Raw genomic sequence first — 19253 nt, forward strand, 5'->3', positions numbered from 1 at the left:
TGAATACATTCAGCAAACTAAAGTTTTCAGGAAGGCAAGGGGAACAATATTCAGGCATCCATTTTACTGAAAAGAAAGCCAGTTGCATTGAAACTATAATACAGGCTGAGTTTTCCCTCCAATAAATACTTTATACATTTGTGATGCAATACTTTTCTGCATCACAAATGTATAAAGAACTATAGAGACAGATATTGATGTCTAAATACTTGCCAACAGTTTTCATCTTTATTCTTGTAGTAGCAAAAATAACGTACTCCCTTCCAGATTATGAAACACTGTACTCCATTTTTGGAACATACTACTACTGACATGGCCCTTCGTACCTACACAAGTTTTTAATAAAAATAGAAAAATACAGGGGGTTTGTGTAAATCCTTTCATTCACTCTAGTAGGCTAAGGATGTCAGCAATTCAGAAAACATCAACATGCCAAGATAGTTCTAACAGATATGCCATTCTCCCAGTATTTACTACCAGGCTTAATGTTTCCTGCTGATAGTTTTGCTGTTCTAAACCGAACTGAACTTTATGGGCAGAAAAATTGAATACAGCACCGTTTATAGCTTAGAGAACACAGTGCAATTCACACTCGTGGAACAGGTTGCTTTCTCCCCCAAACCTGCTGTTAAATATCCATCACACTCCACCCACTTTTATTTTAAGGGGCTCAAAAGCTGCATCTCAGTTTCTATCACCAGCTCAGCTTTGCAAATTAGCAGCAACTGTGAAAAGTACCTGGCTGATGTGCATGCTGGTATCGCAGGTTAGAGGTCGTGCTGAGGTAAGGTCATTGGAGCCAAGCAATGTCGATATTATTCCATTCTGATCCACTTTTCTGATCATGGTCCCATCAACAAAGTAGATTAACCCATTCTTGTCTATTGCTATTCCTTCAGTGAAGCAAATAAAAATTAGGGTTTTTTTTTTGTTGTACTACCAGTGAATATATTATCCACAACTAAGGGTATAGGTAGCATGCATTTAGTAGAAATTGTAGGCAGAAAATCTGGTCTCAGGGAGTAGGCAGTAATACAGCTTGTTAATGTATTTTGCATGACAAACCAGTATTCAGCATGAAATCTACTACTGTTGATTGCATTTGTTGTTCAATTGCTTTTGTGTGTTGGAAGGGTCTAGATTTTAAGTTAACTTTAAACATTGAATAAATGGAACCAAAAGCAATGCTCATTTTAGATATTCACTGCTGCCTGCCAAACACATAATCTAAATGCTCTTATTGAGTGTTTAGAAATGCTCAATAACCACTCAAGCCAAATACTTCCTAAAAAATCAACCCTAATTGATTTCAAAAAAATCAGTCCCCTGTAGCTCTCTTCCTCTATATACTTTCTACTTGTAAAAAAATTACTCAAATCCCCAATTTTTGAGCCAACTATTGAATTCAGTAACTAAACACAATCATGCCCCCAGCTCTGAACTTCTGTATTATTCTGAATGTTACAGAGGGAGAGCTCTTTGTACCTTTAGGGCTCATGAGAGTTGCCTCCACCGCCTTGCCTCCATCACCACACCTTGCCTCATCGAAGGGCAGGCACTGCTCCCCCGTTCCTCCTATGACCTCAACATTTTTGGTCAGGTCTTTCGCACCCGTGAGCGACTTGGGCCGGTAAATCCTGCGTGTGTTTGTGTCGGAAACGTACAAATCTCCTGTCACGGGGTCAGTTGCCAGGTAGTATCTGTGAGCTGGGTTGTTGCTGCAAAATGGAATAACATATTGCATATGCTGTAGTTAATTGCAGCTCACAGTGGATTAAGGAGAAAACAGTTTAGTTCCTACAAGTATGCAGTAAGGCAGACAGAGTTAAATCAATGGTGATGCTCCATGCACAGGTAGCACAGGTCGCGGCCCCAAAATGGTTTTGGCCCACATTTCTCATCTGTGTCACAGACAGCCCCATCTAGATTAATCCTCTAAGGAAAGATGGTCCATTTTGTCTTTGATGCTCTCAGGGTAGTTCAGGCTCTCTCATTAGAGACTGTAAATGTGTCTCTAATAGGCCAAATCAAAATACTGGAGTTTAAAACCGTCTGAGAGTTCTGCGAACCTTGATGTAGTTCCAAACTTTGCAGCAGGAGCCCAGGCCTCACTTACACTTTGTTGGTATTATCCTATCTGTTTTATTATAATTTATACAAGGCTGCTGGGGTTCATGGTTTATGTAATTCATGAACAGATAAGACAGAGTTTGAATGATGAGTTCACAGGAAAGAGATAAGACATCATTCATAAGCAATTGTTTAATCCACTGCTTTCAAATGCGTGATGTGCATGATTTAACACATTAGGAAATGTCATCTCTTCCACTAGAGACCAAGCAGAGCTTTTCCATTCTTCTTAAGTCAGAGTCATATTTCAAATAACTGTACACATTGGCAGAAAACTGCTAACTATGCCAGCACAGTCTTTATTACAGTGAAAATATATATTCCTAACCATTTTCCCAGAACCGTACATTTTGCCTCTCCTCTGGTGCCACATAATTGAGAATTACTGTCTTTTCTTCCCTGCTGCTGAAAAAAACAGCCCTGGAGATTACCTTTTGTGTTGATATATTATGATGTAGAAACTTAACCCACTGCAGTTGGGATTCCTGACCTAATTTATGGCATGAAGAGCAGAAATAAGGTCATGTAAATACATGAGGTAATTTCAGATGCTCCCCTCATGGATTGAAACAGAGTGTCAGAACAGTCACTTCTGATGTTTGCAAAAGTGCTGCTTAAACAGATCTACCAGTCTGGTGGTAGCCAAACATCTGTTCACAGAATGCTACACTTCACGTTTGGAAAATACGTAACTGTGCTAATGTAACACATTTTTATGTACTGCCACTTGGAAAATGCAACAGAGACCAACAGGAACAACTTGTGAACAAATTATGTCTTTTAGCAGGGACAGATTTTTATAGCCATCCAATTACAAAACAGAAAAAAAATGTGTTGCATAAATAGGATTTTATTTGGTTTTAAGACTTTAACATGTTGGTTCAGAATGAATGAAACCAAGTGAAACAGACTAATGAAATCAAATACACAGTGATTAGCGCCTCTTTAAAAGCTCTGCTATTGCACTGAGTGTTGTACAGCATGTCTGAAAACAATCAAATGCAGGCTTAGTTTAAATTTCTGTCTGTTACAAATCTATTATTGCCAATGTGCTAAATAGTTGGAAGGTATTTTCAAAGCCTTAATTTATGCAGTGATCATTTAATATGATCACTATGTAGTGTACGAATTATTTATACCTCCATAGACTGTAAATTAAATTATACCCATTTACATGATTACTTTGGTCTTTAAGAAACTTTGCAAACACTTCAAATACAAACACATTGCAAGATGCGAAATGTGCAATTAAATTTTATTTCATTGTAATTTAAAATAAAGTTCTTTCTTACACTACTGAAATCAAAGTACCTCTCTTCAACCCATCTAACATTGCCTCAATCATATTTTTCAGCCATTGGAATAAGAAATCATCAAATCAAAAAGTAAGTAATTTATGCCTAACACCGTTTATTTCCAAAAAGAAATTTTAAAGCTCTTTTCTTCATTAATATGAAAATGTACATTCTCATTAATTCCAACAAAAAAGAAATCAGGTGATGAGTTGTCACGGTAAATACAGTATCCTCATCAAATGAAAAGAAATCACCTGATAATTTAAATGTATTTTCTCATATTCTTAAAGAGTGAAAGTGCACTGAATCAACAGAAACTCTCCACCTTGCCATACGTAGATGTCTCATGGCTCTTTTCTGAGCTGATACAACAGGCTTAACCTCAGCATTTCTTTTCAGGTGAAGCTTGCACAGCCAAGGAGGCTTTAGCCAATAGAAACCCCCAATAACTGATGGGAGAAAGGCACAATTTGAGGAACTGAATAACTGTCAAGTGAAAACTACATTTGTTTTGTAGCCAGAAAATATCCATGAGCACTATGCAGATCACAAAAATAGTACAGGGATAAGCAGCCAGCAGCTGGAAAGCTGCAGAGTTTATGCAATTTCATTGTACCCTGAAATGAAATTAAGCTTCTGCCTTCTACCAATAACAACAAATGCAAAGAAATTAAATCCCCAACCCGTGACTTATTGACTCATTCAGTATCGCCTAATCACTTTCAGCAGTCTGTAAAACATGGAGTTACATACCCACACTGGCTCCTGTAAAGACAAATGCCTAAAAATTAACTTGTTCTGTCTATTCTGAATAATAATAAGTGCTTTGAATTGAAAGTGTGCACACACATGTATACAGAGCTGTAACTATCTATTTCTCTTTGCTTTTATCTTGATTAGGCCAATTTTTTGATTCTTCAGCTGTCAGATCACCTGGACTATTCTCCATGTATAGTTTTTTTGAAAATACTCCTCCTGTTTCAGTCCCTGTCTCTCTTGCCTTCAGTATGTGCCCTCTAAACCATATATCCCCTCAAAGCTGTTTTTATGTTTTGTTAGACTTTTTTTTCTGCCTCTCTATACATTTGGGATAGTGCCATAGCCTACAAAAGACCTCCCTGTCTTCAAAGTCCTTCTAAAAATGACTTCTTCCATGAATGTCTATCAGCATTAATCACCCACAGGCAGCAGTGTGTATAAAGACATCATTTCAGCTTTGAGATTGAAAAAATGCGAGGTCACTGGTACATGAGAGGAGAAATTTGATCTGCATTCTCTCTCTATAAAAGAGAGCACAGGCTTCTTGAGCTAGGAGACACATCACACTGTGCTGAAGCACTGTGTTTATAGGCCAGGAAAGGTGAATGCTTGAATAGACAAGAGATCTGAACTAGCATTTAGCCTCATTCAGTAGTTTTACTTGGGGAATGCATTTTTTAGTGCATTTTCTTCTAATACCTAGCAATTATCTTTTGCAAAGTGGTCTGTTGAGGGCTTTTTTCCAAACTGCAGTTTAAGTAGAAATCTCCTCAGGAGTCTGAAAGGCTTGCCAGTGAAACTGGACATTTTCTCCCTTCTCCTCTTACAGGCCAGACAGATGTGCTTCCCTCTGCAGAATTTCACAGGACTTTGCATGAATTCATGCAGCCAAAAGAAGGTATTTGGTTTCACAGTGTGTCCTTAGCTGGAGAGCCCATGGCAAGAGGATTTGGTGAATCCTAAAAGTTTACACATCTTAAATAAAAGGCAGCTAAATTAATAGAATAAAAAGCTACCAGGGGATATTAAGCATCAAGATCTCACTCTTGGCTTAGGAAGTCTCTCATCAGCAAATCTCTAAGGCTGAGAGTGGACACTGGGAAAACGTTGTATGATGTGAGAGAAAACTCAGGTTCATAATAAATCATGTTGTGCTGCACAGTGGGCTCCACACCTCCTGCCTACTGGCTCCCCAACTGCTCCTGCAGAGCCAGCTCTCCACAGCCCCCTCTGTCTCCTCCTGCCCCAGGAGGAACCCCCACGTCACAGCTGCTATATGGGCCCATGCTGTTACACTAATTTGTTTGGTATGACTGCAATTTTGGTACCTGGAGATTCTGCATGTTTAGGCATGAATAAAACAGAAAAGCTTCAGTATTCTCCCTCACTAGCTTCTCTTAGATGCAGGGATCCAGTTTCTGAAACACTGCAGTTGAGGCCGTGACCACAGTTCTGCCAGAGGCAGGAAAGGGTTGTGCTACTAAATCACAGCAAAACAAACCTCAATATGCATCCACTCTTTAATCCCTTTCTGTACATTCCACATGCCCATTTTTAAGTATTATTCCACATTCTATATATTTGCCAAGACAATGTCCTATCTAGCTGCAATCACAACTTTGTGATACCACAAGGGATATAATTCTTTTGAGAGTGGTGGAACACATACAGACTAATTGTAATAGTGAAACCTAAACCCACCAAACAGAAGAGACTGCCTTTGAGTCACCCTGGGGGAAAAAAACCCACAAAACCAATTCTGATCATTAGCACTGATGCAGACGCCTTAGAGTTTGTCATGGAATTTTTTGCCTAACATATCTGAAACATATTTTTGTAAACATAAAACCCTTCCTCACACAGAAGTATGTGAAAGAAAAGTGAATTTAAAAAACATGGACAACAGAGATATGACTCTGGGATTTGTTTAGAAACAAGGAAGGAAAATGATTGGCAGCAAAAAGGAGAGAAAGCTACCAGTGAACCTGCTAAGCTTAGTAGTTCTGCCACAAATGTTTGCAGGGTTTCATGTCTGCAACAAGATTTTAGCATGACTCTGTTTTTTTCTTCCTTATCTGCACCAGCTGCTGTGGAAAGCAATTCTAAGCATCCACCTACTCTTCTGTTCTTGCCATTATTGTAGTGATGCCAGGACGGATGAATGCTGTACTACAATCCTCTGATTACTGTTGTTACTGTGACCAATTTTGTGAGTCTGGGTGTATTTTAAAATCTTAACTCCTGGAGTTGTGTTACTGCTATTTCAACTTCCATTATTTAAAAAAACTCACCTTTAAAGAAACAAATCTATTAAATGAGAGCCTGAAAAGATTCAACATCAAAAGGCTAATGAAATGAACTCCCTTGATACTTTTATAAGCCATTCTCATCATATTTGGTGTATCTGATTAATGAGTGAGTTTTGATTGGATCAGCAGAAGAGCTGCCAGCAAGGAGTGAGCAGAGATGACGGAACAGCAGAGGAGGGCACACACAAGCATAACAAGAAGCCTGACTGTGGACAGAGAGTGATGAGAAAAGAGGAACTCATCAGAAAGGACGATACAACCTGACAGCTGACATAACTAAAACATATGAACTCATTATTTTTGAAAAATACTCCTCTTTTCTAGTAATACATCTCAGAAATGACTTGCCCATTATAAGCATTCATTTGTTAAAAAAGAAAGAACAGTTAGAAAAATATAAATCTTCTTTAAGGAATGCTTACCTATGTCTAAAATCTTTATTTCTTGGTGGGAGCAAGTAAAAAAGAACAGAAAAAACATTATTAGACAAACATTCAGAAAGGATGTTAAAAGACGAGAGAGAAGAAGGCAACATTTACATCTGTCATTAGTGAAGTGTTGAATGATTGTCCATTGTCCACTTACATTGACCACATATGTTAACTCTTAAAATCTGCTGAATTATTACTTTGGGTAGATTAAATTCTCACATTTAGATAAGCATAGTTATTTTATGATGGTAAAATATTTTCATTTCAGCTTTAAATACTTTAAAAATATTTTGACTCAGCTTCTGTTCTGTTCCCAAAAGCATTTGCAAACTCAAACTTACACAATTGCAGAAACTAATTTGCCACAGCAACTCATACCTCCAAAAGTCCAGGATGAGAAAAAGACATACCTTAGCTCCAGAACACTAGTTACATTTCCAGATGGGAATATCCGCCGGACGTAGTTGAAATCCCCCACGTACAGACTGCCATCTATCCCACAAGCCAAGGCAACCGGAGCCAGCAATTTGTTACCATCAGCTTGACCATTGCAGCTTGGACAGGAGATGCTGCGTCGTCTCCCGTTGCCCATAATGCTACTAACAACTGGGGGCTGCTGAGATATAAACTGATTTTCACCATTCCCTTTGTAGAGGATTCCTGCCAGATAATACAGGAAAAAACCAAATCAAAACCCAATAACACTCATAAAAACTCTGAATGTATACACATAAAATGGTGCTAAAGTATTGTAGATATTTTTTTAGCTAGTTAGTAAAAGTTCAATGAATTTTTATTGTTTCACCACTATATTTTCCTCACAACAGATAGCAACTTTATTAAAACATCTATAGTTATATTTAGGTTATAAACATGCAAACATTACATTATTTTGTCCACAAAATTTAGTAGAAACACTAAATATTGTAGCTCTTAAAACCCCAAAATAATTTCAGTTGTTATTTTTAAATGTTAATGATTTTTATAGTTATAATTCAGAATAAAAATTGTCATGCTGGAGGAAATGTTAAGTATATTAATGGCAGGAAGGTCTGTGTTCCTATATCTTTACAGTCTTGAAATAGTACAGGACTGAAATTCTAAAGTGCTTTCCAAAAAATGAAAAAGAATATATTTGCAAATTGTATTCCTAAAGTCCTAGCATAACTAATTATGAGTATCATGTTGAATGTAATCTGAAGTGGACTACTGTTGCAAATTGCAAATATTAATTAAAGAGCCACTTCAAAAAGTTGTCGATTACCTCAGTTTTACATTGTAAAAGATTCTTTACTCAGCTCACAACAAAAGTGTTCCTCTGGCAACAAAGTCTGCCTCAATACCATATCTGCAGTTATAGGCAGTTATTAAAAATGTCAAAACAACAAAAAAAATGGTGCTAAGCCAACCTGCCTCTAAAACTTAATTCTGCTTTGAGGCATGAAAGAAACAATAATTTTGTGAAGACAAAGCAATATGCCAGCAGTATTTTTCTTATTTATAGCCTACGTAGGAAATCTGAGAGGAAAAATGGATGCTTTATCTTAAATCTTCAGTCTTGTGGGGGAAAAAAATGTATGTTCAAGTGTTGCCAGGACCCTCATTCTTCAGTCTCACGATGAATCCATTAAGGTGTCCTCTACAAATGGTCAGCTATTATGGTTCTACTTGTAAGTCACCATGTGTCTTTCCGTGGTATAATCCGTGTAAACCACATGTCACTTTGTACTGTACAGAGATCTGGGTTTTACTGATTGCATGCCCAGAGGTTCATGCAATTTGGAGCTGAGGGATACAGTTATCTTTTAAGAAGTTTTGAAGAAATTTAAGGCGTATTTCTCTTTCCCTCCTCTCTCCTGAAGTGCACGATTTGAACTGAAAGGTAGGAGAAAAAAATACCTTGCGTTCCTCTTTAAATGTTTTAGGTGTCTTCACTGCTTTTAATGTTATAAAATGCAAGAGATTATAAATGTAAAACCAATATGATAAAATTGGAAACATGATAAAATTGGAAAAAATGAAAATGGTTTATGGAAACCTAATGGCAAGTAATCCAAATAAGCAATCTAAATCAAAAGAGGAAGAATGTGTTTTTCATGAATAGTTAAAGCCAGAATGCATTAACAGTATACGAAATCCCCTCTCCTATGATTACATCATTTATGACAATCATGGCACTATAATTTTGCCTGAAATAGCTGAGTTCTACAATTTTCATCAGCGGAATTCTAGAAGTCAGCACAGTGCACTATTGCACCTGATTTATTCTGTCATTACCTTGAAAAATTGGTCCTTCACATTTCTCCTCTATTATCACAGAGTAAAAGATGTACATTAGACTATTTACTGCAGTAGTCTAGATTTCCATGCAAACACTGTCTGCACTCTCTCCTGAATAGATTTATGCATCTCATCCACCTTGTCATTACAACTCTCCACTTGGTTTATTCAATTAGACACATGACACTTTGAAAAGTCATTACTTGTCAAATGTACTCTTCAACATAATTTAAAGCCATCATCAATTTACCCAGCGAACAGAATCAGTCTTACATATATATTTATAATTATAGCTCTTTACAATTTTAGATGGATTACTTTACAATAATTTGCACAGTTGTTTTGTTGGTTTTTTATTTTTAATTTTAAATTAGGTACAATGACACCTTTTTGCCTTGATTTGGTGACCTTGTTTCCCTATCAGTCAGAGGCGATGCTTTAGGTTTCGACTACTGCGTTACACATAATAAGCTTGTGTACTATGGGAAGACCTTCATGGGACATCAAGTACTGCAGAACTGACAATCTTCCTGATAATTACTCTGGGTTCCTCTCTTGCATGAAAACCAAGTGCTACCAACTACTACTTTAAGCTATGTGACTGCTTACTTCACCTTTCCTACACGCTTCCAGCCAAGTTTTTCCAAATTTCTTCCTGTTCAGTGTTGAGCTGAGGTTTCCTTAGCATGGCACCCTGCAAACAGTTGCTGAGCAGCTTGCTTGACCAATACACTTTGCAAAGTTACTGTGCAACAGCAAATTGCAGCGGGAGAGAGGAGTGAGAATATGAGCAAGCAACAGCTCTGCGGACAGCAAGCTCTGCAGAAGGAGAGTGTGGGGCTGCAGGTACCAGGGCTGAGATTCCCCTGCAGCCCATGGGAGAAGAGCACGGTGAGGCAGCTGTGCCCCTGCAGAACATGGGCACCTGTGGTGGAGCACATATCCATTTGGAGGGCCCATGCCAGAGCAAGGGGATGCCCAAAGGAGGCTGTGATCCTGTGGGAAGCTCATGTTGGAGCAGGCTCTTGGCAGGGCCTCTGTACACATGGAGAGAGGAGCCTGTGCTGGAGCAGGTTTGCTGCCAGGACTGGACCCATCTGTTCCTGAAATACTGCACCCCACCGAGCAGACCCCACTGGAGCAGCTGTGAAGAACTGCAGCCCGTGGGAAGGACTCACAGGGGAGAAGTTCATGGAGCCTGTCTGTGTGGCAGGGAGCCCATGCTGGAGCAGGGAAGAGTGTGAGCAGTCCTTCCCCTCAGGGGGAAGGAGGGACAGAGACAGGGTGAGGTGAACTGATCACAGCCCCATTCCCTGTGTCCCTGCACCATAGGCAGGAAGGAGATAAAGAATTCAGGAGTGAAGTTCAGCCTGGAAAGAAAGGAGGATTGGGCAAGTTGTTTTTAAGATTGGCTTTTTTTGTGACTACACTACTGTGATTTGACTGGTAATAAGTTATATTAATTTTCCCAAGTCAATTCTGTTTTGCCCATGACAGTGACTGCTGAGAGATCTGTCTCTGTCCTCATCTCAACCCATGAGCTTTCCATTCTGTTTTCTCTCCCCTGTGCAGCTGGGGAGTGACTGGGTGGCTTTGGTGTCCAGCCAGAGTCAACCCACCACAGCAAATCCAACACAGACTGATGAATTTATTCATGCATATGTACTTTTAGGATGCAGAACCATGACATTCAGTGTAAATAAGAGAAACAAGGAATATCTTGAGGTGGAAGGGACCCACAGGATTCTTGACTCCAACTCCTGGCCTTGCACAGGATAAACCCCAAGAATCACACTGTGTGCCTGAGAACATTGTCCTAACACTTTCTGCCAACTCTGACTGGCTTGGTGTGACCACTTTCCTGGGGAGCGAGGAAGTACAAAGAATTTACCCTTTGAAAAATGTTCTATAATTTCCTTTTAAAAAATAATAGCACAAATAGCAAAAAGTTTGAATGAGAGACTTGAAGTGCAGGACAGCAGAGCAGTAAAACTAGCAAGAAGAAAATGAACTCCTTACCATTCTGAACATCCAATACATGATGCTTATCCAATGTCCAACCACCCATGTTGGAGGCATCCAGCTCATAACCCTGCAAAATGGCAGTGCGCTTTTCCCAGAGAGTCAGATCCAAGCAAGACTCATACTCGTAACCTACAGACACTGAAAAACAGCACACGGCCTCTTTCAGTACAGGAGCTCATTCTGAAGAGGAGTTTAAAGAATGGCATTTCTTTAAATACACACATTCTTTTGCTCTCCTAGGACACATGAAAATTCCTATGGCTTCTTAGACATGTTGAAGATACTAACCAGAATCTTAGGTTATTAAAATGTTTTAGTTATTAAGAGTAAGTGAACTAAGACAGAGGAAATTCATTTTGTGATGTAAGTCATAGTGCTATTGTACTTTACCTAAAGTACACACAGTGTGCAGACTAAACACCATTATTATTAGGCTGAGAGCTACTTCATGAGAAGGAAAAAAAGTTAAAAAACGTCACTTTTCATGTGAATGAAAAATGGTTTCTTTTTTCTTTCTGAAGGAATTTTTTCTCATAATTCAATGTTTAGATTAGTTTTTTTCAAAATGATCAGTATTTTTCAATATGTTTTAATATCCACTGATGTAATTTTATTTTGCCAACATTTTCTTAATGGATACAAGCATTTGAGGTGTTCTTCCCTATGTTCAAGACAACACTAGAAGTACAAAAATCCTCTGTAACACATACCAACAGCTTCAGATAATCCGTAGACTCTCTGATTGTATGCATCAGTTTTATCCCATATGAAGGTGTATGCTAGATTTGGGGATGCAGGGAACCATTTTTGGAAAAGTCTTCCCACCACTGCCACCATAAGATGAACCTTCATTAAATTAAATGGTATAACAGATTGGGTCATAGTAATCTTCAGTACAGATTTATATCCTGCAGCCCTGGAGCTCAAGTATGATAACTTCAGGTCAGTCCCTGGTATTGTTGTTTCTTCATGAAGTACCTATGCATCATTAAAAGAAAAATACAGTATTTCAATTAGTTGGAAATTAAAACAATGCAGCTATCATAAAAGGCTGCCTAACATATTACATGACAATCCATTAGGAAATATCACCTGCATTTGGCCTTTATGGTTAAAAAACCCATAAATAAATAACAATGTTTCACACTTTTCCTAAAAAGTCAAGTCTAAATTCTTCATTATACTGAAGCTGCTTAGTTGGTACTTTCTGCTCAAGCATTTCAAAATTATCTCCTTTTTTTTTAATGAGGGGCAAAGGAGGCATGAGAAAACATTCACAATTGATTTTTCCTGAAGAGGCAAAAAAGCATCTTTCAACTAAGTGAAAATTGCCTCTTATGGTGCTGCTACCCATGTCCCAACTAAGAAAGTCATGTCTAATAAAGGCAGTAGAGCCTCTAAGGAGAGCAAAGCTTGAGATTTGGGTTGGGATGCCTAATTTCTCCTGTAGGAGCAGGAAGAAGTCCCAGGTATTTTATTATTTGCATTACCAGTGGATTGTAAATACTTTAAACTAGACCATTCTTCCATTTATTTTGAAGACAGATAAGTAGGATGCCTTAGGGGAAGTTTTTCCATATTTTCTGACCAATATTCACTACTCAAATATCAGCTTATCACTTTCACATTTCTGAGAGGTGGAATGAGTCAATTTTATTTCTAAAAGGTTCCTCCCCTCCTCTACCTTGTCATTGCCTCTGAGCTGAGAAGCTTTTGTGGGTGATGGATGGATGTGAAATGTTTCTGTGTAATGTGGATAAAAGCAGCCTATATTGTTCTATGCCTCAGTCAGAACATAAACACTGCAGCCAGCACTTGCAGTGAACAGCTACCAGGTATCCTGGTTTATTGAAACAAACAAAAGAAGAAGAAAAATGTATCCAGACACACTTAAAGGTAATGTTTCATTGGTGAAGAGTTCAAAGGATGCTGAAGCACAAGCCCAGAACCTTAGTGGTGTTACAGGAACACTCTTGGGAAGTAAATTAAGAAAGGTTTATTTTACTTTTCTGTCTCCTCGTCCTGAAGTCTGAAGACTAAACATGATTTAGAATTAGTGGGAAGCAGACTTCAGGAGAAGCACTGTCACAAGTAGCAGGCTTAAGACTTCAGTGCGATCAAAACCTGGCTACTACACAAGTGCTGCCAGCTCTCTGTGCCACAGAAATCCTTGGACACTGCTTCTAAAAAACTGACTGTGTTGAATAGGGTGAAGTAATGCGGTTGATGTTCAAGGAGGGCAACACATGCTATACCATCCTCTACATTAGCATTTTTGTTGGATCTACAGAAAGGTTTATACAGTATTAATTATATCTACTTCCTTCCCAGTAACAGTAACAAAATTTCAGAAATACTATTTTGACTCATTGTCTGGCTTTATTGTTATTTATATCTGCTACATGTAGACATAAAACTTTTTCTTCAGATAGACTATAACAGAGCTTTAGGAAATAAAGTATGAATTGGAAGATACAAGACAAATGAATTACGCTTTTAAAATTCTTAATTCTTACTCTTTGAATATTTCTTTGTTCCCCACCAAGAACCTGGCTGAAAAGAAAGTAGTCACCTTGAAGGAGGTGAGCGTGGCCTCATTTCTCTTTGTAAATCTAGTCTATTTTCCCTCAGCTCAATATACAGACTGTCTAATCCAGAGAACAGGCAAATCTTTCCTACATGAACAAAACCACCTCTCTCTAGAGAGGTAAGTGATTGTGAGCACATTCCTTTTCTGAGACTTTGAAGGAAAAGCACAAACCACCCAGGAACAAAAGACAAATTCCTCCTCAAGACACCAGCAGGACTCTCATATACTGCACATTAAAGCTAGTCTAACAGATGGAGGTCTCTGTAAGCAAGAGGAGAAAAAGAAATAATAATGTCCCTTGTAATAGGACACAATTTAATGGACTTCAGTGGTCTCCTGTTACGACCGTGGCTTCTTTTAAAACTGCAACTGTGGAAGAGCAGTGTTAAACACATAGGTGGTCTTCCAGAGCTCTTGGCTGAGATAGCAGGCAATAAAGAGGACACCTTGAAGTTTCAATTTTCAAGAAATTCCACTGTGTATTTGGATTACTATCAAATTAGAAACTAGGACACTCATGCAGTTCTCAGCGAGGTTTAAAAGAAAACCTAAACCCCTATTATTAGTTTCTGCAGAAGCCTCAAATGCCTGCTGGAAATCTGACTTATAACTTCCTTTTTTCCATAAAATATCCCCTGTAGTAACTTATTTTCTTGAGAAGTTTAGAAATGTATAGGTAAGGTTATGCAACTCAATCTATCTCCCAGAATCAAGCATTACAAAGAGAATTAAACAGTTTCATGTTCATCCAAAAAGGTAAATCATCAGGCACAGCAGAGAGCTCCTATGGGAGCCATGACAACACACCAATTGTAAAGCAATCGGGAAAGTCACAGGGAATAAAAGTCACGTCAGGAATCACCAACACAACCAAGCTGTCTGTGCTTCACCTTCTCCACACTGAGCACAAACTGCCTTCAGAAAGGCTGATACCTGAGGGGACTGACTTATTGCCCAACCAGCAAATTCTAATGGCTGACATTTTACTTGTGCATGATCAAGCTACTCCTAAGGACAGCAGTGAAATATTTAACTTAGGGGACTGAGATAAGGGTCACCTCGATTTTCACAGCATTTGCTGTCTTCAGAGTTCGAGCTGGTCACATAAATTGTGCAAGGCTCCTCATCTCTCATGGCCAGCAGGACTAAAGCTGTCCAGGCTCTAGAATGCTTTCCTGCTCCAAAATATGATATGATTCAGCTGACATGCTCTGATGGTATTCAGAACACTGAATAAGTAATTCTGTTAGGGGGAGAAATGCCTGCTGTGTTGCTGTGATTTTTTTTTTTGGCAAATTGAACAATTTCAAAAGAGGATTTGAGGACAAATTTCATAAGTGACTGCAAACTTTAGTCCTAGTGTCAGAAAAAGGTTGTTTGCTGAGAAATAACAGCTGAGCTGCTGCATTAAAATGTAACATGATCTAGGTTTGAGAGGGGTAAAGATGGCATTTTTAGATACTAGCAACTGCTGCTATTACATAAAGGCTGAGATTAAGGAGTACCAAAATTATACTTTAAGTAGAAGCTGAAACTGCTCATTTCAAGACAGAAAACTGTTTTTCTTAAAAAAAAAGCCTTTCCCTACAATTGAGGCTTTTAAATTACCAGTTAAATCAGGGAGAAATAAAAAGGGTAAAAATATTTGTTTTTTCTAGACTTAAAACATGGTTTAGGTACCACAGAGAGGAGGGGTAGGAAAAAGCCACATACATATAGAAATATAAAAATGTGTCTCTAACAGAATAAAGAAAAAGGTATGTACAAAGTCTTAAACAGAAAGCAAAAGAGAAGAAAACCATAAAATGTGCTGGAAAAGAAGGAAATATAGAAATGGAGATATTTGGTTCTGCAAATAGTCTCAATTTTTTTTCTCAAATTTCAAGTATGAACTTGAAATTTTGAAGATTTTAGGTAAGTGAAACTAGGGTGCAGCATCCATAGAATACCAATATTTTTAGATATCCTATTATGTTGTTAGTTCAAATGTTTAAATAGGTTAATTTTTTTTCTGAAAACCTAGCCACTCTGAAACTACCAGTAATTATTTTTATTAAGTCATTGAAGCTCATGTTTTATCCTGAATTCCTCTGGGTAAATAAATTTTGCCAACTTCTGCCCCATTACTGCCAGTAGAGAGAAAGAGTCTGAGGAGAAGAACCTTGAATACATAATTTGAAGGAAAACATCCAGTTTTCATTCTCTCATACACATGAAGTGATGGAAACAAGAGGCTCAGGATCTGCAGAAGGCATCATGCAAGCACATATAACAGCAGATAATGGAGTTTAGGAGAGGGGAAGCCCTCAAACACTCAGTTTCAGAAGTGCTCACTGTGAGTCACACGGGCTTCTGCCAGATCACATGGCAATACATGGAAAACAGACATTTCAGGAAATTATTAGGAAAAAGAGAGTAACAATATTACCTAATACATAAAAGCAGCTCCAGCTTCACCTGAACTCCCTCATCTGTATGCAGTTTATTGCCTCATTCCACACCGATTAATCTCAGCTACTTAAGTCTAGGCAAAGCATGGTAACTTGCAATTAATAGTAGATAAAATCATGCCTGAGCAGTCCAAATTTAGTTAACATGTTATTATCAGCCCTCTTGAGTAATGATCTGTTGGGTCTGTGATCACCTCTTTACCCACTGTGTTTGTTCTTTCCCCTTGCTTGCCCTTTCTTTTTTTTTTATCTAGTTTTCTTTCATACTGCTTCTTTGGCACAGACTTTAATTCCCCCTCTGATCAATTTGGGATTCATAAGCCACTAAGTACACTCTTGGAAACATTATCTCCAAGGGATGATGAAGCACTTCAAGGGATGATGATTACAGCAGCTCATCATTTTCTCCTGCAGTACGTGATGGTGAGTGCTGTCACAGCACACGAACAGGGTGGCTAAACACTGACTGCAAGAACATGGGGAACATCTTATTTCTCTGTGCTTTCCTCCAGGCTCACACACTTTAAACTGGCATTGCCCCTTTTTATATGAAATGGTTAGCAGCAGTTCCTCTGGAGCTGAACATACACTTTTGAATAGTATCTGGTTTTGCCCATCTTTTATGAGAGGAGTATTTTTTTGGGCAACAGATTGTTGAGCATTATGCATTTCTGAAGGGGAACCTGACCCAAAGGGGTACACGCCAGTCACAGCTGTGCAGTTCCCACTTGCTGAAGGAGAAAATTATGTGTGGGATAAGCAAAGAATATAGAAGAAAGCACTGCTTAATGTTTTCTTACATAGTATTGAATTGGATTTTTGCATACATAACATTTTCCCTCATCATAAATCACCCAGCAGCACCAACTGCTTAGGATCCACCGAGAATATCTTTCCTTCCAGCTGGTTTCCTAAGGAGACAACTTGACCCAACAGTCCTGCCTGTCAGACCTCCCACCTCACAAATTTTGAACCTGGTAGACAATTTCAACCACAATTTAAGTAACAGTAGAAATTTCTAAAGATAATTCTGTTCCTCTATGCTTGTAAAAAAAAAAGGGCTCCAGTAGGGAGGAAGTAGTCAATTTGGGACTCCCATGAGAAAGAAGAAAAGGCTGAATGCAGCCTGTGGGGAAGGACTGGATGTGACAGACGGAATTACAGCAGTGGGTGGGAATTAGTAGGAACCCAGACCTCATTAGTCCCACTGCTCAAGAAATAACTTGTTTACCTAGACACTACAAGGGTTTTTTTAAAATGTGCATTTTCTAACATTCTTCTACCATAACTTTTTTCTTGATTTATATCTAGCTAAGCTATTTTCCATAATTTCAGGAACTGAATCTATCATCTATTACCAAAACAAGTAAATCAAAACAAGCAAATCAGAGCTGTTTTTCAGTGGACTCTGTTTTGAAAATACTTTCTTTTAATTGACTTGCAGCCATCAAAGGCACAGAAATGATAGTGAGGATAAAAGCAACAATTTCCTAACACAGTCTAGATTTGTATGAGTGTTTAGTTGTAATTTTCTTACATCTTTCCTTTAAACTTGCTCCTACCATGAATTGCTTAATGATTTACCTCTTTTCTTAAGAGCACTGCATGAAAACATTTGAATACATTTTCTGTGTTTCTCTTGAAGAGGCAAGGACATTTCTTTGTGAATGCAAAAAAGAGTGCTCTATGTAATTACAACATTGGGGAAGTAGGGGCAAGAGAAAGAGAGAGAGGCAAAGAGGGAGGCAGAAGCAGGACTGTTTCACTTGGAAAAGTTTGAAAGGCCAATCCTAAAAGGCCAATGTACCATAGTGTACCCTAATTATGGGCCAGTACTTGAATGCTAAATACATTCTGTAAATTAAGTGATGGAAACAAATGTACTGATGTACACACAGCTTTCTTACTTTCCATTTTCAGATGAAATTTTAAAAATCAGACGGAGTAAATAAATTGGTCTGAAAAGAATCACATGTTGCAAATTCCTAGCACTTACTCAGAATTACTTGTTTTTCTACAGCAGTGCATGGTTTTCATTCTGGTTGCTGAACACTAGCCTGGCATAAGATTGTGTTTATTTGAAGCACACCTTACCTGTGTCTCTGGGATGATGGGACTATCTTCAGGAGAAATTCTAAAGAAAGTGGATAAAGGCGATGACACGATAACAGGGTTTGGCCTTACAAATCCGCTTAGGTCACAACTGGGAATGTCATTCTCTTCCTTCTTCATGACAAGGGTGTCCATGACATAAAAGACATTCCAGGGAATCCATACTGTGTGATACTGTGTCAGGAACGGGGATCGCTCAAACACCAGTGTCAGGGAGGCACCACCATTTGCTACCAAGTCAAACCTAGGGAAAAACCCCAAGAGGGCCAGCTAGTCAGCAAATTCCCAAAGCCATCCACAGCCTCTATTCTACTGATTGATTCTTCATTCCATTGTACTGCTCTGAATGCAGAATGGCTCTACTGGGAACAATGGAGAAATCAATTAAATTACATTACATTATACTGCACAGAGAGAACAGAGAATTTGGGACGCTGCGTTTAAATTAAGCAAGTCCTTCTACTTCTAAAGTATATAATAATCAGCACGTTTTACATTTTAAGAATGTGCAAAGTACAACTTTAGTCAATCAGTTTCCTAATGTCTTTGTTCCCCGTTATTTTATTATCTCAGTTTTACAAGCAGCTCTTCAGTAACACCTTTGCTGTCTTTATGACTTTTAAGTGCTTCAAAAGGAACTTACATTCCATCCTGGCGAGTGATTGTATATCCGTAGTCTGGATAGTGTAGGAAGGAAACATTGACCCCAATGAGTGGTGTTCCATCAGCAGTTAATACTTGGCCTCTTATGACAGATGCAAGACTATAAAAAAGATGTAGGATCAAATTTCAAGTCTGGGGGGGTTTTGTTCTTTTTGCATGAATAAAAGCTAATGAGTGAACACACACATCCACCCTCACACACCTCCCCC

At 38.5% G+C, this 19253-nt stretch overlaps 1 protein-coding gene across 39 annotated transcripts in view; it reads right to left on the reverse strand.

The window, feature by feature from the left end:
- TENM3 (teneurin transmembrane protein 3) overlaps nt 1-19253 on the reverse strand; it is a 1296489-nt gene that overhangs the window by 36871 nt on the left and 1240365 nt on the right. For 35 of the 39 annotated variants that reach the window (XM_064710586.1, XM_064710592.1, XM_064710587.1 and 32 more), the window contains 8 exons: nt 19025-19144; nt 18364-18625; nt 11940-12207; nt 11224-11367; nt 7335-7584; nt 6916-6936; nt 1486-1718; nt 739-893 (listed from right to left, as the gene is read on the reverse strand). In XM_064710586.1, the coding sequence (XP_064566656.1) occupies nt 739-893; nt 1486-1718; nt 6916-6936; nt 7335-7584; nt 11224-11367; nt 11940-12207; nt 18364-18625; nt 19025-19144 (1453 nt within the window). The remainder of the gene's footprint in view (nt 1-738; nt 894-1485; nt 1719-6915; nt 6937-7334; nt 7585-11223; nt 11368-11939; nt 12208-18363; nt 18626-19024; nt 19145-19253) is intronic. The other 4 variants (XM_064710607.1, XM_064710605.1, XM_064710620.1 and 1 more) reach the window with 1 other exon arrangement.

This window comes from Zonotrichia leucophrys, chromosome 4 (genome assembly GCF_028769735.1).
Source record: "Zonotrichia leucophrys gambelii isolate GWCS_2022_RI chromosome 4, RI_Zleu_2.0, whole genome shotgun sequence".
In the NCBI taxonomy this organism is placed as follows: Eukaryota; Metazoa; Chordata; class Aves; order Passeriformes; family Passerellidae; genus Zonotrichia; species Zonotrichia leucophrys.